The following is a 22,356-nucleotide window of genomic DNA, read 5'->3' as shown; positions in this document are numbered from 1 at the left end:
GGCAGTCTGTGAAACTGGGACACAAACCTTTAGTGGTCAAACGTTCCTGGGGCGCTTGCAATAGTTTCAACAGTAATTTTTATATTTTTATGACAAATAAAAATATTAAATATGTTAAAACATTCCACAGCCTGTTCTACCTGTAGCCTGCAGCTTTCAGCTCTTTAGTTACCATCCAGAGGTAAATTCAGTTTCATCATTTGAATTTGGTTAAATATGTATCAATAATAATAAGCACTGATCACTTACTGTGACACCTCAGGAGAAGGTTGGGTTTTCAGTATTATACCTGTGTGAAGCAGCAGCTCGATCCTCTCTGCTGAACTGAAACTGTCCTTGAACGCATCATGTGCGACAAACAATGACTTTATGCCTTCATACTAGGATCTAAGTGTTTCACAACTGTCTTTGAACGCAGCACATGTGGCATATGTTTCTGTATTTGAGCAAAAATACAGAGAATAGATCAAATGGATAAACATTTTGATCAAATTAAACCATTTTTGTTTCAATAAATAATAATAGTGAAAGAAAATACATACAATGTTTTTGTACCTTCTTGCACTGTTCAGGCGCAGCTCTTACTGGTGTGTCAAGAGAAACTGATGAACTGATGTCTGTGTCCTCTGATTCCGAGTCTCCTTTTCTACACTGACGCCCTGCCACCAGAAAGCACATGTTTAACAATCAACAAAATGAAAAGAAATTCCCCATTAAAAGAGTTTTATTCATGTGTGAACACGTCTGGTTTACAATCTCCACTGCATTCTTCATAAATCATACTTTATGTACAAAGTGCAAAGGTTGATATGAAAGTACAATATTTAATAATAAAAAGAGAGAGCACAGGACAGAAAAGCAGAAAATTTAAAAAGAAGAGTCGTCCGACAGCATCGACATTTAGAATCATACAGCTAAACTAATTCATTTTCTCCTTAATCTGGCTTGTTATTGTTGATCAACAGCAACATGGAGACTTTTTTTTTTAATTCATCTGAACTGCATCGCTGTGAACATGTGCAGTCTGGATGTTGTAGTTTAAGGTTCATGTGAGGAAAGGGCATCACTCCAAGCTAGCAGTGAGGACAGAGCCGCTCTACAGGAAGCCTGTGGAAGTCCTCCAGCGCAGCTGCTTTACTCGTTCTCGAACTTGCTGTATGGGTGGTCCGAGTCGCCGATCAGACCTGCGCACAAGGACACAAAGTGAAGACACAGCAGTCAGCAGTGGGTCAAGTTCTGCTGAGTTCTGCTACGTTTTTCAGTCGATCCCAAAGTGTGTGATCATCACATGTAGAACACATTAGTTCAATGACACACATCTTATAAAATCAACTGGAAAACCCATCAAGGATCATTCTGGTAAAATCTGATGCTCAGCGCTTGTTGGAAAATGGTGGCATCTTTCCAGTCGGTCTTGTCGACTACATCTTCAGTCACTGTTTCCATAATTCTTAGGCAGCCTCTCTGTTAAGCCTGTGTCTGAATATTAGCTTCAGACTCCTTTACCATTTTCCACTGTGGAATAAATGTGGGAGGCAACGTACTCTGCATCATCCAGAACAGGAGAGCCTTTGTTTGATAAATCAAACGCAACATCGCCTGCTTACCTGCAAACAAGTGTTCTAGATGAACTGCTGACCTGATGACAACCTGTGTCATCACCTCATCTCATCTAGATGTTGAACTTTAACAATATAATTTCAAGCTTGCTGTTGATCTGTTCTGACAGGGATGTAAACAGTTAATTGTTAATTAAATTAGTTGTCAAGTTGTTAATCGCCCCAGCAGTATTTTAATTAGATTTTTTTGAAGACGTTACGACGAGCAGCAGCCTCAGTTCTGCTCGGCGTGTCATTTCTGTCTCTGCATGCTCGCGCATTTCTTTGCTGCTCTCTGTACTGTGCACAGAGGAGTTCCGCCCCAACACACACACACAAGCACACGCACGCACACACACTGAAAACTGTGTCATGCGACGCGCTGTCTGTTGTAATGTTATCAGCACCATAGCCATGCTGGTATTTTGACAGTATTTGTTTTCAGGTGCTGCGTGATCTCTGTGCGCATGTAGCAGTGCTCTGTCAGAATATAGTCCCATAATAGATCAAACTAGGAGACTGCCGCATGTTAATCAGCATTTCCATTTGCGCTCGCTGTGAATACGCAGGTCCCACTTGGAATTTCTTTCTTTTTAATCAGGATGCTAGTTGAATAGAACCCGTGTTCTCAGTAGCTGCTCTCACTGTAAACAAGCTACGCACACGCCTGACTCCTGGACATGTGTCACTATGAGGAGCGACAACACATCAGACAGTAATGTTTATGTTTCAGGAGAGGTGACTGTGAATTTACTGTCACCTTTCTCAGATTAAAGCCATATTCTATTCAATTGATTTTGTTATACTACATAAGTGTCATTGTCTGTACTGTATCCCCAATGGTACAGCAAATCACTCATTAAGGAATATGACATGCAGTTTTTCAGTAAACAATATTTCGCTTTTAATGTGAAACTGAGGGAAATTCAGGCCCAGGAAAATCGCAGCTTATCAATTAATCGTTAATTGATCGATAAGGTCATTCAACTAACGATTCATGAATTAATCGATAATTTGCATCCCTAGTTCACAGACGAGCCTTAGTCTCAGTGACCTGTCCAATCCCTCTTACAGTCATAGGGGAACTTACGTTTGACACTAGCATATGATCAATGATGCTTAATTTGATTTAAGCAGACAGGAGTAGTGTAACCTGTGTGTGACCTGAATCACCTTGCATGGGGACAAAGCGTGTACCTCTGAATAATGCATTGCTGGCACCGAGTAATGAAATGAAAGTCAATGACAGTGGAGAAGCTGAAGCCGACTCAATGTGCTGAGACAACAGCACTGTGTTAGACCAAGGGTTAAAAATCAGTGCATCACAGTCTCTTAGTACAGAAGATGAGTGACGTCTGCATGTTGCTACGATGAAGAGGGAACTGTATACGTACCATACTTCCTGCGGATCTCATCGTGCCGCGCCTTTTTATCCACCTTCCTGTAAAGAAGAAGAAAAATATGTAAAACATGTAGTTTATCTAAAACAAGGCTGAAAACGTGTTTATTTCTGAAGGTGGGCATTTAAATATGGAGGTCTATGGGGATCGACCATTAGCTGTATATGACAGCTCCCTATAAGTGAAGCCAGAACATCTGGATTTCCCCCTGGTGGCTGGCTGGAGTATAAACTCCACCTCCTCCATGTTAGTGTATAGGACACAGAGCCAAGCTAAAAGTACTCTTTACATAAACTGTTCCCAGAGATGGTTTATGGCTTGTTAGCTTTGTTAACTAGTTATTGTTTGTTAACCCTGGAGGCAGTAACCAGTGCAGCAGTCAGTGGAGCAGCCAGGCCACAGAAAAAAGTTTAGAGGGGTGTGCCTGATGGAGAAGTTGTTGGGTGTCTACTGCACAGACTCTGGTTCTAAGATGGAAAGTGTGATATTTTCATTTGCACAAAACATCAGTATAACGAATGTTTATCCATCTCCACCCAAGTAAGAAACGGCAAGTCAGTGAATCACACAGAGCACCAGGCCTGCCGTCAGCCCCTGGCTCAGCCTTTCAATGGGCTAACAAAGGCCTGGGAGGAGGTTTTATGCTCCGGACCTCCAGAGGCATCACTTCACTTCATCTCAACACAAACAGCCGGTGTAAATCAGTCGCTGTTTTATTGCTAGAGTGATCTGTGAGCAATCAGCCATCCAAAGCCGTTATTTGAATAAACACAGTTCTGATCCATTACTGACTTCTCCACACTGTGTGTACTGAGGCCTGGAGTGAACTTCTTACCGTTCTTCAGCGCGCTGTTTGATCTCCTCTCTCCTCCTGGCAAATCTCTCCTCATCTCTGTCAGGCCTTCAGATGTAAAAAGACACGAACAGAGGATCAGAGTCACAACTGTTTAAAGAACAACAACTCATCTGGATGTGACAAATTACATTCATCTAAAATAAACTGCCACTTTAGCTTCAGGGTCACTGTTTTTAAAAAGCTTTACAGTGATTCAAATCCTGCTGGAGTTTTTAATATCATCTCCCGTAACACAATTCCTGAACTTCATGGATGCTGAACGATGAAAAGGTGAGAAAATAAGATTATCTGCAGTCATTTGTTGAATGCGTGTGTGACAGTGTGTGTGGTTGTAGTTGTAGGCATGCTCTTTGTCCCCATTTTTTCAGTCAGATGATAGACATGAAAGAGACTCCTACACCCACAGCAGTGTCAGTGAGTGACAGGTCAGCCTGCAGTTGATTGACTGACATGACATTTTCATTTCACTCCAGCACAATGAATAAGATTACCACACACACACAGCTCAAACGGTGCCGTCACATGAACAGCAGTCAGAGGCTGGATCCAGTCTGGATTCTGGGCTGCTGCAGAGGCACTCGGCACAACCCTCCCTAAATGGGTCAATGGTTCAGGCCTCCCATTCTCATAAAGAAACATATTTTGGATGTTTTAGAGTTTTCTTGTAGTTTAGGCCCAAGTTGTGACGGTGGGCTTAGTTTCTGCAATTGTGTGGTTATTTAACCCTTAGATCCCCAAGTAGATTTTGAGGAAAATAAGATCTTAATACTACTACCGAAAAGACAAACAGTATTCTCATTGGATCTATATCCACGATGACCAAAATTCTGACTACTACTTGTAGAAACGCCCAGCAATTAAAACACCTTCAAAGGTTGTCATTCACATTACCTTGATGAGCGGCTCCTGCAGCAACAGCAGCAGCAGCAGACAGTGATGCTGAGAAGGATTGTTCCTCCCAACACAGCCAGAGTAATGATCAGGGCTTCAAAGTTCACTAGGTTACACAAAGAAAATAATGTTAATATTCCTGCAGTAAAGAAGTCAGGTCTCCCTTTATATGAAGCTCACTTAAATATGTTGCAATGACACCACCTGCTGCCGCATCTGCATCACTGCAGGTGACTACTTTGTAACACCAAAGTGAAACCATTCACTTCCATTTTTAGAGAAAAACATAACTCTGACATCAAACAGGGCTTAATCAGTCAGGGACTTTGACAATTCAAAGCTGGAAAGCACCTGAAGCAGCTGCCTTGCTCCACCTATGGCCTGGCTGTTTAACCCTATGGGGCCAAAATCCATAGGCGGGTTAAATATTTTCAATCCCACAAGCAGACCATTTTATGTTACTTTGGTACGGCTTCTCAACCATATGAGAGAGGAAGCATTCAGAATACTGCAAGAATGAGAGTGGGGGTACTTTGGATACAACCCTCCTCTGACAGTGAAACAACATGAAGTGAGACTAACATAGCGTTCTGCCTGACTACTCCCTGACTACTCGTCAAGCAGAACCTCCCACCTCTGCACATATCCTGCAACACTGATAGCATTTAGTAAAGGTAGTTCATTCCATTTCTACCTACTTGCACAGCAATGTTTCCATTAACAAAGAGATCTCTTATCGTTTCCTGCATCACAAATTTGTCATGTATGCTGAAATGGCAGTGCAGTACTACTAAATCACCGTACAGTAAACACAGCTCTACTTTTCCCTGAAACAGGTCACATATGAAAAGTGATCAACTCACTCCAGCACACTCCCCAACGAGCCTGGGACAACGGGCACAACGACGCCGGAGGCAGCAGCCAAGTCACTGGGTAGTCTGTGCAGTTGTTGGAGGCAAAGCACCACAGACACTGTGAAGACAACACACATCATGATGCACTATGCACAGGACCTACCTACACACAGATGCAAAACATTGGTTTCAGCTTTTTGGCCTCTCCTACTAAAAAAAAGCATCTAAATATTCAATATGGATTCTCACGTTTCACTTGAATTGTTTTATGAATACTTGGCCGATAACAACACAATTGAGCAACAGGTTTTGTTTGTACAGGACACACACACACACACACACACACACCAACCAAGTGCAGTCATGAAGGCCAAGGAGCTGTCTAAACATGTCAGAGACAAAAGATGCATTACAAACCAACCCAATCTTTGAACTATTAGTCATAACCGATAGCTCCACAGCAGTGTACTTGTGAAAATCTAATGATTTGAGGTAAAAAGACATCAAAACAATAAGACCTATGTCTTTTTAAGCACATCTGTGAATGTAAACTTGGTAATATGCCAGCTCTGATGACGACAGTAAGGGAAACACTTATTATTACTACTATTTTCTGGCACACTGCCTTGGTTCAGCGCATTCTATTCACTCTTTACTAGTAGCAGGAAGTCGATCGGGCTAAGGAACCATAAATCTGCCCTGTGATATTACTGTATATCTGGGCAAAGGACTCAATCATTGAGAAACAGCAACGAGTTTATTGATAACGACCTTACCTTGGCATGGGGAACGCAATTGTCACAGTTTTTGAAGGCAGAGCAGGCTGAAAAGAGAGATTAAAAACTAAAATTAACAACTGAAAGTAACTAAAGTAAAAGTCATGCTCACAGCGCCACGGGATTAGGAGAGCAGACTGTGACGTATTTAATAAAAACAGCCTAATGTAGCTGGCCTACGTATTAACTTTCAGTAAAGTGACTTATTACATAAAAAGACATGACGGTTATAAAACAAACCCGCTGCTTTTACATACAACAACAACAACAACAACAACAACAACAACAGTCAACTTACGTGTTGGTGGCGATGGAGTTGTTTGGCATTCTCCCAAGCTAACAAAGCTAACACAGAGAAGGACGCCAGCAAAACTCGCTAAAGTGCTCAGAGCTGGTCTCTCGGTTGTAAACGTCATCATGAAAAGCTAAAAAAGAAAAGTTGAGACTCTTATCTGCGTCCACAAAATGCAGAAGCTCAGCTCGTCGACAACAATCCACACTGGACGCCTAACCTTCGCTGTGTCTGTTTTGACTCGCTGGTTTTGTCACTTCCTGTTTCTCTGACGTTAGCGCGTTTCTAATACTCCGACAGCCCGGGCGGGCGGAGTTAGTGCTGTACCCGCACAGCTGACAGTAAAACATCCAATCAAACGTAGCAGAATACTGACATATTTTCCATTTACATGTTCACTTGATAATAATGATGGTTTATACGTATGTACATGAATTTATCGCTTTGTTTTACACGTGTGTGGATCTATCTTATCTGTAACTAAACACACATAAATAATATAATAAAAGCCAGTTTATTCCGGGGTCTGCGGACATAAATAACACAGATGGTTCAAAAAAACATCCTGCCTTTTTTCTACCATGAAACAACATTTTTACACAAATAAATCAAGAAAAATATATATTTTTATTATATTTATTTATTATATTTATTTGCTGTCTGCTTGCTAATTACTGTAGTTTCTAAATGCAACGGGTAGTTGGAACATTTTCTTGAATAAAATGTGCAAAAATAATCATTCAGGCATGTGTTAACAGCTTGTTGGCTCTTTTTGAGCTTATGAAATAGACAGTACATATTATCCTGTAGCTTTATAGCCAATCAGGGGCTAGGTATAAACATAATCCAATTCTTCTGCTGCCTGGTTGGCATTACCTGCAGTAAGTCAGACTCATTTCCAATGGAGGCTGGACTCCTTTTGTCAATGAGCTTGGTCATAGCTTTTATGATCAGAGTTGGCACAACAGAGGGTCAGTATCATGTCTGTGCTCTTTGGAGATGATGCGGTCTAGCTGGCTACACCGAGCCACCAGGAGGAGGCCCTGGGGCAGACCCAGGAAGACATCGGAGGGATTAGAACTCTCGGGTGGCCTAAGAAAGTCCTTGGTATCCTCCCTGGATGGCCATCCATAACCTGGCCCCAGACAATGGATGTAATCCAAGTCATGTGACTCATATCTTCATATTTTGTAAATGATCCCGATCAACCCACATTCAATCATAAAAAGTTGTGTTTTATGATTCATCTCAGGAGTAGGTTTGAACCTGCAGGGGGCGGGGCCTATCCCCTTATGACATCACAAAGGGCTCCAACACTGAATGGTTCAATCAGGCTCTTTTTGATGTAAGAATGACAAAAGAAACAGCTCTGGGTCATTTAAAAAATAGTTCAAAAAGTGACCATCCTCTCTCATCATAGATTTTCTGCGTTCTCCACCCTGTTTGTGTGTGATCTGTGTGACTGTACATATGAGCATATCAGCTCCAGCCTGGGAATGGAAACAAGCCATGGTTTAGTGGAAACTGATGCAATCCTTTCAAGACTGTAATCAGGCTTTGTGTCCTGAGTTTGCGTCTGTTTTTTGCTGCCTGAGGCTGTTGTTGTCAGTGTGTTTACTGCTTTTTATCTGCTATGACTTCATGCTGCAACCGGATCACTCCCTGGAATTCTAATGACCTGGAGGGCAAAGAGTGATCAGTAGGTGGCACTGTAACGCCACAAGAGCTTTGGCTCTTTTAAACAGCTGTATGATCATTTGTATGAACTCATGATATAAGTTATTATCTTGGCTTTGATTGTTATTGCTGCCAGCAGGCCACCAGCTTTGAGCCTTAACGTCCTATCCTTGTCTTTCTGGGGTTTCTGTAGATTTGTAGCTGCTGGTCTATCACCTGCGTTGACCCTCCCCCTCTCTCGTCCACTCACTCTCATCACCTTCAGTCTAACTAGTCAAATTTCTCCTCTCTGCTGCTCTCTGTTGTTGCATCAGTATCAACTGCTGCAAACCTCTTTCACAGTTTCTAGCTCAGGTCCACTCCTCATCCTCAGCATCCTCATTTTCTCATCACAATCAGTGTCTTGACCTCAGAGGGAGGTTTCTGTTCTATGCTCAGCCTCACCTCCTGCCCTCACATGATGATAATTGTCAAACTCTACTTTGAAACTCTATTTGCGCTCCTCTGACACATGAACCAGAAGTGCAAAACTGGGGACCCAAAAACAATGAGAGAAGAAACGCTCATCAACGCTCCAGCTGTACAGAGCTACAGAATCAGGTGAAGGTTTTTCATTCATCATCATTTGACCGATTGTCCACACAGAAACGTGACATTTATCCCTCTGTATCCTGAGTGATTTTGCCATGATGATGATGATATACAGGTACGGCGTATATACAGCCTGCATTAAGATCTAAACTAATAACACTAAAATAAAACATAGGGAAAATCATACATGGGCATATTTTGAAAATATTCATGATTGGGAAGTTCACACAGTACAAGATCATACACAGATATTATCATACCCCTGTGAGATTGTATAGAATGAACCTGTTGAATAATAATAGGTGTGTGAAGTGCAAAACAGAAACTTCTTACATGTATATGTGAGTGTACACATGGCTCAATTCTGGGTAAAAGTGGTGGACTTCCTGAGTGGGTGGTCTGGTTTAAAAATCCCCCTTACTCCTGTTATGTGTCTGCTAGGGGACAGATCTCAACTATCAACAGTATCAAAAGGAATGTTTTCTGTCATTATGGTGGGCCTAGTTACAGCTTCAAGAGTAATTCTAAGACACTGGAAAACAGCAGTCTCCCCCAGTTTGAAGGACTGGATGGATGCAATGGTGGAGACAGCATCCTATGAGTCTATGCTTTGTAGACTAAAGGACAACATGGAGGAAAGGACGTGTCCTTGGGAACATTTTTTGGAATTATGCAAAGACTGATAAAAACACTGGAATTAGAGGCTAAAAGCAACGCTCTCTTGCATTTCACTTAATGGACTGGATTACCAGGATGGGGATTTCTTTTATGTGAAATTTGCTTTACACGTTTACTCTTACATATATATATATATATATATATATATATATATATATATATATATATATATATATATATATATATATATATATACACCAAAATCAAAACCTAACTGTTGTATTGTGACCCTATGTTTATTTGTATACATTTCATAAAACTTAATAAAATAAAAAATTTAAATAACAAAAAATAATTATAAAAAATAAAAAAATATTCATGACTAATCAATGATAGTAATCAATGTGGCTTGGCCCATGAGGTTGCCAACAAGGGTGATGCTCCGGTTGCCGGAGGAGTGTCCCAGACTCCATCCTACCTGAGCTGTAAGAGTGAGGCTGAGGTGAAGGTGATCTTTAGGAAACAGCTGGATGTCTTCATCCAGACAAATGTGGACTTCCTGACTGCTGAGGTACAAAAAAATAGGATAATACTCACTTGTTGAGTGTGCCACTGCCTGTCACTGTAGCACTTTGAGCCCATTGAAGAGGCTGTGTGGGCTGTGGGGATGCTGAAGGAGACAGGAAAGCCTGTGGCTGCATCTCTGTGCATCAGACCAGAGGCGTCTCTCCTGCTGAGTGTGCTGCCCGGCTGGTGAAGGCTGCTGAGCACAATGATCTTTAAAACCAAGTGGTTACTGGGCTGTCTTGTCCTTTAATGAAAACAAGAGATATGGACTTATATCTAACTGAATGAAAACATATAAGATAAGATGACCTGTCTCTGAATTTGCCTTTCAGTCCCTGACACTTGCCTCTCTGATTTTTTTAAATGAGTGACCAGCTTCACTGTAATAGCTGACAAAAGTTCTGCAGTGTCGTTGTGAGCTGAGTCATGTTTCAATGATCCAAACTGGCCTTTTTTTAGTCCTCCGCTCGAGCCTTTTCCCCCCTCACGCTGAGAGCTTATTGGTGGCAGATAATGCGGACTAATGTGCTCTCTCTGACTGACTGAGAAACACAACATGGGGCAGTGTTTCTGGATTGACAGTCACACTAATGTCGGCCATTTTTCAGGCACTATAATTTAGCAGTTATGTTTTTTTTAGCTGAGGACGAGTTTAATCACTGAAGGTCTGCTGTAGTTACAGAGGGAATGACTAAGCCTGACAACAGGTTCCAGGGGTTACAGTCGAATGAAATGATTTCATACAAGAATCCTCCACGCTCCCTCAATTACAGCTCCATGACTCCACTCATTACAGCACATCGAATGTGTGTGGCACCACCTCTTAGTGGTGGATGTAAGTACTCAACTATTACTCAACTATACCTGGCAATGATGTTACAGCTAAACCTAGGGTTAAAAATGTTAAAAGTTAAAAATGGGAAGGAGCCATGGGATTACCTCTAATCCTTGAAACAGAGTCACAAGGGGGGCATCCTCTCCTGGGAAACAGGACACACCTGCAAATATAAAAATACATAATTGTCCATAATTCTTCGTTCAGTATGCTGCCTTCTGCTGTGGTGATCTCTCAAATTAAATCAACGTAAACATATTTCAAAATGCATGTTTGTAATGCACAAATCAGCCATTACAATGACTAGCTAGCTAGCTAGCAACATGGTGTTAGCATGTCATTGTCAAATTATTGTTGTTATTAATTGTCCTGATAATTTGATTAATTAATTTATGTAAATTTATTCAATGCTGCAGTCTTACACATGATTTGATCCTGATTATGTCCGTTCCCACATTGACCACACGGTGGCATCAGAGGCCTGCAGAAGCCAGGCAGCCCTGAGCCATTATCACAGACAGACAAAGATCCAGAGGGAAGAAAAGGGGGGAAGTGTGAGGATCAATTGAAGCGACTACTATTATAGACTGCCTTGGACACGCACATTAACTGTAATTTCAGCAGTTTGCAGATGTAAATTATGCTTTTCTTTCTTCAGAATTTTTTTCCTCCTCCACCTGTGGAGCACTGCATCTGTTGAACATGGCATGTGGAACAAAGCCAGCATTCAATATACCTTTAAGTAATGTCATTTTGGAGAGCAGGCAAATAACACTTAATTGTGCTAAATTGAGCTATTTAGCTATAAATGATCTTTGAATAACTTGAAGCTAATTATTTCCGGAGTTCCTGTATCATACAAAGCTGTTATACGGTGCTCATGTCATCTGCTCCAAGTAGAGGACCTACTGTGCTCACTGCTCATTTCACTTCCTTTCTGGATTCTTAAATGTAACAATGTATTCCCGTTCCTTTCTTTAATCAGGTCTCCTCATTACATTTCTCAGTAGGGAGCCAACTGTCTTTTAAAAGTCTTTTAAAGAGTTTTAATAGCCATTTCTTTAAATGTGCTAAAAGTCTGCAGCAGGCGGGAGCAGCGGGCGTTCAGCCCAGCAGGGGGGACAATGGTACATGCAGATGCTATTTGCAGGTGCGACGGCCTCGCTGTGAAGAAGCCCCCTCGGTCAAGCTGTCCTTTGAATCCAAAGCTCCTACCTCAGTCTTTTTTTAATGCAGATTTCAAAGTTTGCATTTCAAATATTTCAGTATCACTGAGCTGTCTTTGACCTAATTTCGCAGGATGTTTCCTCTCAATATCTTCTCTGTATGATACATTTAAATAGTTATAAATGTGTGTGTGTGTGTTTGGAGTGTGTGTGTGTGTGTTGCCAACTTGCTGAGGTCGGTGAAGGATTGCCGTAGACGTACAGAAGGATGATTACAGCTCATCCTCAGACTTCTGGAGTCTGCAGCAGATTCCAGAGTCCACAGTCATCAGCATGCACAACACGTGACAAACCTCCCCTTCCTCCCCTCCTCCCCCTCCGACTTCCCTTCCCTCCCTCTTTCCCCCGCTGTGTGTCTCCCTCTCTCTCTCTCTCTCTCTCCCTCTCTCTCCTTCTCCTCTGGCTCAGTGGTGTGTTTCCAAGAGATAAGACCCTTGCTCATTTCACACATGAGCAGAGTGGAGTTGGGTAAGGCTGTGTGTGTGGGTGCGTATATCTGTGTGTGTGTTCATTGTGTGTGTATACCTGTATTTGTGTCTGCATGTGTGTGTAGGTGTGCGTACGAGTTAGCGCGCTTATGTATGCGATGAAGGTTGGAGAGAAAAGAGAGCAAGTGTGGAGTCAAACTCCAAGTTTTCCTCCACTTGCTGCTTCCGTACTTTCTTCAAGCTTCGACTCGTTGATCCTGCAGAGCTGTCTGACTGAGGCAGAAGTAACATTCATTCTACAGCTTAACTTACAGTTACATTCAGCAAACTGACATTTAAAGAACAAACTATTTATTTTATCGAATGTATGGGTTTTGGCCCCAAACAAATAGTAGTAATGGAATAATAAAAAATATGTGTGATTAAATTTTAAGCATTTTACGCTGTACACTGGTTTTTAAAGCCTAACCTTAAAGGCAGGGTAGGAGATTTCATTCTGATGCACCTTTTGTTAAATTAGTGTAACTTCTCTTTACAATCCGATAGCAACCAATTAGTTCAGCAGTTTTGCTTTAAAACAAAGAATATGAATCATCTGTGGAAGCTATAAAACACTAAAAACATCAGCCAATCCTCCGGGTGGACCCTGCGCGGAGTATTGGCTGGTTGTCACTCTCTTCCTGCTCTGCGCGCACCAGAGAGGTACGTGCATGATGGCCGAAGTCACAGACCGCAGCTCGTCTTCAGGTAATGCGCGTCCATGTGATTGGGAGGCGTGGCTTCGGGGTGAGCTCCGAGAGAAAGGGACGTGTGTTTACTTTCCAAATCTGGCTGACTCTCACTGAGTTTTCAAAATCTTCTACCCTACCTTTAACCAGTAGTTTAACCCTGTGACTCACACAGTGACAGAACAGCTCATGGTGTCAGTGGAGCTGAACCCCTGAACTCCTGAGTGAAAGGCTGCTGTGCCTCTTGTAGCCCCAACCTAATACTCCTAACACAGACTGCAGTGGCTGTATTGGTCCATGATGGGATGACGGTGAACGTCCATTTGTCCCATCAGCATAAACATAACCATGTGTTAAAACACCACATCTGGTTGAAAGTGCATCCTCCAGATGTGGTGTTTTTGTGAGATAACGGAGAAGCTGTTTCATCAGAATACCACCAGGAGTGCAGGTTTTACTTTAATTACCTCTAGGTCAGGTAAACTTTACTTCTGCTGTATGTAAACCAAACAACCACTACACAGAAGGATGGCACCACACAGGAGAGCCACCTCCTCAGGACAAGACTCAGCAGTTCACCTTCACCTCAAAGACAGTGGCCATTCCTTTGAGGATAGTAATGTCCAAATTCTAGACAGGGAGGACAGATGGTATGAAAGAGGAGTCAAAGAAGCATCTATGTGAAATTGAAAAAACCCTCTCTGAACAGAGGAGGAGGGCTGAGGCATCAGCTCTCACCTGTTCACAGCTCTGTCCTTTCATCCCTTCCTAGCAGACTTCACTCCCATTCAAACTCTAATGATGGGCCGTCAACTAGTCCTGCACATGGCCCAGACACAGTTTCTGCTCGTTAACTGACCATTAACCAACTAGAGGGATCTTAGTCATGTGAGCTCCTGCAAGATCCACCCACAGAGGTCCTGAACACATAAAACTCAGATTCCCAACCAGAACCGTAGCAGAACTGAAGAAGCCACTCGAAACGTCTTCAAAAAACAATCCTTGAGTCCAGTTGCCTCGATTTAAACTCTTACATACACACGACTGAAATCTACAAGTCTCTGCAAGCTAGATCTTCCTCCTCCTCTCAGTAGGACTGCTGGACAAGCAGCAATCACACTGCAGAATGGAGAAGGATTACTGTGCAAGCAGCAATCACTGAGGTGCTCACAGCAGCCCACTGTGGAGTGCAGCATTGATGATGTTTCTGTGATGTTTTCCCTCCATAAAAAAGCTGGAAACAGGATTTTAATGATTTTTAAAAACCCAAATATGATATGAGTAAAAACTAATGTCACACTATCAACAAACTACAGCAGAGTCACACAGTGACAGATTTGTATGAACTAAGCCATTATGTGTTCTAATCTGTCCCATTAGCTCCAGTGTGACTCACAGGAAAAGAAATGTGACCCAGTGGTTCTCTTCAGGGATGGGGGACATACACATGAAGAGAGTTATCCATGCAAATACAAGCTAATGAAGAGTGTGGTCTGTCCTCAGTGAGCCCCTTTTTGTCTCTCTCTGAAGGTGTTTCCCCACCAGGGGAGCAAATAGCGGGCGTTGTTGCGAGGGAGCTCTAAGAAGGATTTGAGCGGTTTGCTTGGCCCACGCTACAGTTAGCTGTCTGGTTCTTGGCTCGCCTGTACTGGGCCGCATCGACCCTCACTGTCAACACTGGTAGAGGTGTTTGGAAAACACCGTCCTATGTTACAGCATCTCATTTATTTTTAACCCTGTGCTGGCTGAGACTACGGTTTACACAGCAGTCAATTACTTCACCCTTAAATTAGACTGACCTGCCTACAATCCCTGCTTATTGTTACGGGATTCTGACTTTCAAACTACATTTTGTATGTACTGTATAATAAAATAATCCATAATCCCCAAAATATGGTAGGTGAAAACTGGGATTCAGCACCAGCTTTCAGTCCCACACATCCCCGTAGCTTAATGCTTCAAAAGCAGCGCTGCCCAGAGTCTGAACCCTGAGGTGTATTAGAGCGAAGCAGAGAGAAGTTTCTCTCCACATATATTTGATCTTTTTCTTGTCAATTAGTTTTTCCATTTTTTCTCATAAATGTGTGTTGAATATTATTTGTAAATTTGTTCTTGACGTTCTTGAATGGATTCTATAAGGCGTCATTAAAGAATCCCAGAGACACAGAGGCTTTGCTTGGCCTCCTATGGAGCCCACATCACCTTGAAAACCAGTTTGTATGAAACGAAGGCACCATCACCATCTCTCCCCTCCCAGGTAGAGCCTGTCAGTGGTGGGTGGACAAACATAAAAGTCTGTGGCCTGCAGCAGTATATAGCAATCCAATATTTTGCTATATTAAGAAGCTCCAATATACTTATTACAGGAGTGCCACATTGAGGCCTGTCTCCTCTAAGCTCAGGGAAAGGAATATGGTTGCTATCAGTGCAATCACACACCCACGGTGAGTTATATTAATCCTATGTGGTTAGTGTCAAATAAGAAATTTCAGCAGCTCTGTGCCAACTGCTGCCTCCTCCCCTGAGAAGGTCTAATAATAGTCTTTCTTTTGGTCATTATGTCACTTATTTGAGAATGATATATATATTGGAATGGCTCAAAACAAAAACCTCATCGTATATTCAACAAACGCTCCACTACTTGTTTAACCCTTGTGCAACGTTTGCAAACACTACCCTTTCCTGTTGTTTGGGACAAAAACGTCCTCTAACTTTAACGTTTTTAAAAATATATCAGATAAATATTATTTTCATATTTTTTTGGCATTTAACCCTTTAATCACCAATTTCATGAGGGGTGGTGCTGATAAATGGAAAAACACACACACAAAATGGCTAATTTTTAATAGAACACACACAGTGTATTATTGACCTATGAAAAAAAATTAAAATCACAATAACAGAATTTATGTAAAATTGGGATTATTCCGAAAAATGATTCAATTTACTCACATAGAGACAAAATTATGGCCAAATTAAACAGAACAATTTCTCTTAGATGACAAAAATGTCCCGAACAGTGCATAAGGGTTAAAAGAATGTGCATTGTATTTTTAAATAGCATTTGAGGGCAGAAAGAAATGTCTTTTATAAACCTTGTCTAGTGTTCATGGAAGCTCACAGTTCTTTGTTTTTGTAGAGTTCATGGTTATGCTGTGACCCTTTCATTTTAAGGCCTGTTGGCCCCTGTTATTTGCTGCCTTCTTGATGCAGCACACCCATGCAGCAACCTCTGGAGCTGAGAAACAAAGCCCCTGTACAAGTGTCAAAAATAGTCATCGACCTCTATGTTAAAACTGCTCTAAATAAACATGTTTAGAGCCGGGTAAGAAAAAACAGCTTTAGTCTGTAGTGATAAAATTCCTTTTTTATGACAACTGTAAGATTCCTTCTTGTGTGACTGTCCATCCAGATCTTTGCCTGCATTGGGATTAACCAGGAGTTCAAGCAGACTCAGATGCCACTGACATGGCTGTGGTCAGACTGCAAACCCAATGGTAACATCATGGGAAAAAGTATTTTTTTGCAGTCCGTCTGTCGTTGGACCCTTCACAGCTTTTACATACACTACATAGTCTGGCCTTTTTTTTAACGATCTCCTGATGTGAACAGGTCGTCTGTATTGGTGCACAAAACAGTTAAAAAACCATCCTGGAATGGAACAGAAAGCAGTCATACAAAAGCCACCATCAGCAAATCTACTGTATTTTCCATAATAAAGAGAAGAATAGTTTCGAAAGTGCCTCGGTCTGTTGTATTCACAGCAAACGGAGAGGAGAAAACACAAATCTGCCTCTAATTGAGCCGCTAAACTGCAGATGTAAATGCTTAAAACCTGTAATTTTCCACTCTTTACAAATGGAAGGGCTGAGCTCATTACAGTGTCCTCCAAGATAAGCTGCGGGCTGCTTGTAAAAAAAAATTATATATTTCGAGGTTCAATTAATTCCATGTCACTGAGTGCATACATTAGGAAGTGTGCAGAATATTAACAGCAGGACTCCGACCGCCGGCCCTTTGGCCCCCAGCGCTAAGATGTGTTTTGATGCATTATCGAAAAAGCAGTGAAGACTAATAAAGCCTCACATGATGTGTTTGATGATGGCTGCTGCCTCGCTAATGTTTTGATACATCTACATTTAACCTCACCTCAGTGTCACGCTCTTACAGATTTGAAGTTGAAGTGAGGCATCGCTGTGAATATAACAGCAGTAATGGGGGCTGAAAGGAAATCATTAGAGAGAATGTGATCTATGGACTCATAAATCATGTCGGTGGGCAGGCAATAATGTACGCTAGTGAAGTGCCAACAAACAATTGGCTAATTAGCTGGCAATTACCTGGTTAATAATGCTTTTCCAGGGCCCGGTCTGTTAACCTGTTGATGAGAGGACAATTGTCAAATATCTGTTGTACTCTAGACTCTATGACAGCCAGATGTGTGAGCTTTGTGTGGAGAATACATCAGTTTATTCACTGTTGCTCCATCTGTTCAATGTGTACATTTTATTTATGCAACATAAAGCCCTGCACCTCCATGGAAACAGCACATAGCTGGATGAAGATAAAGGTGAAGGATGCCTTTGTGCAGGTTATAAAGTCAGAAATCCTCATTAAAAGTAAATAACCTGTGATTAGCTGTTGTTGTTTTCACTGATGCTTTGCACATATTTGAAACGGTGCAGGTCTCAGAGTGCAGGCAGGATACAGCAACCCAGGTGGGTTTGTTGTAACAAACAAAAACAAAAACCCAAATCCAGAAATACAAAAACTGAAACAAGAAACAAACCAACGAATTTACAAGATTTTTTTTTTTTTTTTTTGGGGGGGGGGGGGGGGGGGGGGCATGGTTGTCCAATAACCAGACGGTTGGTGGTTTAATCCCAACTCCTCCCTAATCATTGTTGTGTGTCCACTGGAGGCACTTTACCCGCATTGCCTCCAGTGCACTCACTGGTGGGTGGCACGCCTTGCTGGCGAAACATAGAGAGGCACCGCACAAAATTGGAACGATATTAGCATCAGCTGCTATTCATGCTACACCGAGCCTCGTCCGGTGTCCATAGTCCCAGCAAAGTTCATGTAACAAACCGGCAGTTGAACCCTCGGACAATCGTCTGGACCATACATTCTCTGCACAGCTGTCTTGCAACACTGTGTCTTCATCACCGACCACGCTACATCCACAGAGGTTCTCGTCGCCGGTTTGTCTTGTCCAAACACGGTGAGTCCACGATTCCATCACTCTGGACTGCTTCACGATCCGTCGCACAGATGGCACGTCATCACATACGTCATCAGAGCAAAACCACTACTGAGAATAAAAACGACAGGCTCCCGTTCCTCGGGCGGGGCCGAAATCCCGGAGTGGATTACAGCGTCCTCCGGCCACTTAACAAACACCAGTCAACCCGCGCTGCCACTGTGGAACTATTCAATGTACAATCCTTGTCAAATAAATCTGCTCTCATCCACGAACACATTGTGGAGAAGGGGATAGACATCTTATGCCTCACAGAGACATGGCAACAACCAGATGTTTACTCAGCTCTAAATGAGGCATGCCCCCATGGATACAGCTCTCTAGACAGTGCACGCAGAACTGGACGTGGCGGGGGCCTGGCTGCTATATATCACAATAGCATTGACATAACCCCTCTGTCTATCCCCAGTTTCTGCTCTTTTGAAAGCCTAGATTTTAAATTTAAACACCCACTGCCGTGCACTGTTCTACTCATCTACCGCCCTCCTAAACCACACAATGTTTTTATCTGAACTATACGACCTCCTCTCCTCAGTCTGCATGACATCCACAAATATTGTTGTTCTTGATGATTTTAACATCCACATGGATTCAAATACCTGTCGCCTCGCTGCTGAGCTCAGGCAGATTCTGGATTGCCTGAACCTCCAGCAGCTTGTTGATGCCCCTACACATAACCGGGGGCACACCTTGGACCTTGTCATCACCAACATCACCTCCATTGCTGACCTTCATGTACAGACCATCTCGCCGTCACCATGAAGCTGCCTCCTCTACCTTTCCCCACTAAACCACAACGTTGCATCACCTTCAGAAACATCAAAAACATTGACTCCATCTCCCTCAGTTCTGGATCTACAGCACCTTCAACCACCTCCACAACCATCAATAGATGATTTAACTGACTTTTACAACGACAGCCTTACCGCCCTACTGGACATCCATGCCCCACAAAAGACCCGAACTGTTACATTTACACGCTCAGCCCCCTGGTTCACTGATGAGCTCAGGCAACTGAAAAGATCAGGCCGAGTCCTGGAACGTGCTTTTAAAACCTCAGGGCTGACGGTGCATAAACTGGCCTACCGGGATCACCAAAAAACATACTCAAAGGCACTCACCAAGGCTAGACAGGACCACTATTCCAAACTCATTAACAATAACCCTGGAGACTCCAAACAACTTTTCCCAACTATCAGCCACCTTCTTAAACCACACACCCCCCTACACAACAATCACACTGTAGAACACTGCAATAAGTTTCTAGACTTCTTCACACTCAAGATTGACAACATTCGCTCTTCCCTATCATCCTCTAACACCCTCATCACAACGGACCACATTCCCACTACAGTCACACCACAGCACCTATCACATTTCTCCCCCACCATGCAGCAAGAGGTCGAAAGTATCATCCTAAAATCAAAACCTTCTACATGCCCACTAGACCCCATCCCCTCTTCCCTCCTCAAAACTCACTACCACTCTATTAGCCCGCTTATTACAATGATCATCAACCTCTCCCTTCAAACTGGCCATGTCCCACCATCCCTTAAAACTGCTCTTATCAGGCCTCACCTCAAAAAACCCACTCTAGACCCTGAGGTTCTTTCCAATTACAGACCAATCTCCAACCTTCCATTCCTTTCCAAGATCCTAGAAAAAGCTGTCTCTGCTCAATTACACAATCACCTCAAGACACAAAATTTATATGAAAAATTCCAATCTGGTTTTCGAACATCACATAGCACAGAAACTGCACTCATCAGAATCACTAATGATCTGTTAATGGCCTCTGACTCTGGACACCCATCTCTTCTCATCCTTCTCGACCTCACTGCTGCATTTGACACTGTTGATCACCACATCCTCCTCCACCGTCTCCAGCATTACATTGGACTCAATAACACAACTTTCAACTGGTTTCAATCATACCTCACAGGGCGGACTGAGTTTGTAGCCCTGGGGGATGCAACATCCCGGCCCCACATTAAGACCAGTGGGGTCCCCCAGGGCTCAGTGCTCGGTCCGACCCTCTTCACCATATACATGCTCCCCCTTGGACGTGTCATCAGCAGGCATGGAATCTCATTCCACTGCTATGCTGATGACACACAGCTGTACATTAAGGTCACCCCCTCCACCCCATCTGCCAACATCACACGCCTCTCTTCCTGCCTGGAGGAGATAAAGGGGTGGATGAGTCAAAACTTCCTGCAGCTGAATAGCTCCAAAACCTCAGCCATTCAAATCGGCACCTCCCATCAACTTCGATCCTCCCCCATCACCTCCATATCAGTCTGTGGCCACTACATCCCCCTCAGCCCCTCTGTCACAAACCTGGGAGTCAAATTTGATCCCCAGCTCACCTTTGAAACTCATATTAATCAAATATGCAAAACCTCCTTCTTCCACCTCCGTAATATCGCTACACTCCGCCCCTCCCTTTCACGTCCAGCTGCAGAGAGGCTTGTCCATGCCTTTGTCTCCTCCAGGCTGGACTACTGCAACGCACTCCTCATCGGGATTCCTGGCAAGAGCTTACAAAAGCTACAGTATGTACAAAACAGCGCTGCCAGGATCCTGATGAGGGTGCGAAAACATGAACACATTATCCCCGTTCTGCACACACTCCATTGGCTCCCCATCCGCTCCCGTATAAAGTACAAACTTCTCCTCCACACTCACCTCTGTCTCCACGCTAATGCCCCAGATTATCTCAGGGAACTCCTCACTTCACACACAAACAATAGAACCCGGTCAGGCAACAGTCACAGATTGCAGCCACCCAGAACTCTTTTAAAAAGCATGGGCGACAGGGCTTTGTGGCTGCTGCTCCCCGTCTGTGGAACGCTCTGCCAGACCACCTTAGAGCTCCACAAACGGTGGATGCTTTTAAAAAAGGCTTAAAGACCTTCCTTTTCCTGGAAGCCTATTCCAGCTAGGACAGTTTTATGTTGGTTTTTATGTTGGTTTTCTTTCTGCTTTTCTTCTTTTGTTCTTTTAACCCCTATTTATTGATTAGTTTTATAATGTTGCCTTGCTAATTTTAATGACTAGTGTACACTGTTGCCTTGCTGATTTTATGTAGCACTTTGAGATTTGCTCGCAAATGTAAAGTGCATTACAAATAAAATGTATTATTATTATTATTATTATTATTATTAGCATAATCCAAAAGAAAACAAGATGATCTGGCATAAAGGGACACACAGGACTTAAATAGACCATGGAACAAGACACAGGTGAAACACATTAGGGCGGGGCAAACCATCACAAAGGCGGGAACACAAAGCAAAGTAAACCACATGGACACACACAAGGGAGACAGGACTTTCAAAATAAAACAGGAAACAGGAGAGCAAGAAACCAGAACCAAATCATGACAGCAGGTGGCTCCCAGGGGTCCGGACAGGGAGCCAGGAGCAGGAGCCTCAGACTGAGAGCCACCCTCACCGATGGAGGTTGGAAAACAGTGGCCTAGAACCACTGCCGTACATGACGTTATGCTTTGTCCTGCTACTTCTTGGATGCCTTAGGCTGTGATAAACACCATTCGTGTGTAGCCTTATAGTGGTATTAAAAAAAACACCAAATTCTCCCTCCTGTTAAATCTATATGTTTTACTAGTTACTACATTTACATTCTAATATCCCACATTATGCAGACGATGCACCATCATACACCTCTGTCTCAGCCAATAATATTAGAGATGGCATATTTTCTTTACAGCTGAATAAGAACAAGTCAGAAACC

The 22,356-nt window shown here is 42.8% G+C and overlaps 1 protein-coding gene across 1 annotated transcript; it reads right to left on the bottom strand.

Annotated features, from left to right (window-relative positions):
- Positions 1–706: 706 nt before the first annotated feature.
- On the bottom strand, positions 707–6,941 carry LOC114448971 (pituitary tumor-transforming gene 1 protein-interacting protein). Its single transcript, XM_028426256.1, has 7 exons — positions 6,674–6,941; positions 6,376–6,422; positions 5,609–5,717; positions 4,746–4,851; positions 3,834–3,899; positions 2,993–3,039; positions 707–1,184 (listed from the first exon to the last, which is right to left on the bottom strand). Exons 1-7 carry the CDS (start codon positions 6,792–6,794, stop codon positions 1,135–1,137), a joined length of 546 nt encoding a protein of 181 aa, XP_028282057.1. The 5' UTR covers positions 6,795–6,941; the 3' UTR covers positions 707–1,134.
- Positions 6,942–22,356: the final 15,415 nt, after the last annotated feature.

Source organism: Parambassis ranga, chromosome 16 (assembly GCF_900634625.1).
Source record: "Parambassis ranga chromosome 16, fParRan2.1, whole genome shotgun sequence".
In the NCBI taxonomy this organism is placed as follows: domain Eukaryota; kingdom Metazoa; phylum Chordata; class Actinopteri; family Ambassidae; genus Parambassis; species Parambassis ranga.
Note: the sequence above shows the minus strand (reverse complement) of the source record. Positions and strands in the feature narration are given on the sequence as shown.

What these genes read in the sequence shown, in the direction of transcription:
- LOC114448971 (XM_028426256.1), bottom strand. Translation starts at nt 6,794, where the DNA reads ATGATGACGTTTACAACCGAGAGACCAGCTCTGAGCACTTTAGCGAGT. An exon ending in TCGTTGGGGAGTGTGCTGGA is followed by an intron (nt 4,852 to 5,608) that starts GTGAGTTGATCA and finishes TGTGTAACCTAG; the next exon opens with TGAACTTTGAAGCCCTGATC. An exon ending in AAACAGCGCGCTGAAGAACG is followed by an intron (nt 3,040 to 3,833) that starts GTAAGAAGTTCA and finishes TCTTCTTTACAG; the next exon opens with GAAGGTGGATAAAAAGGCGC.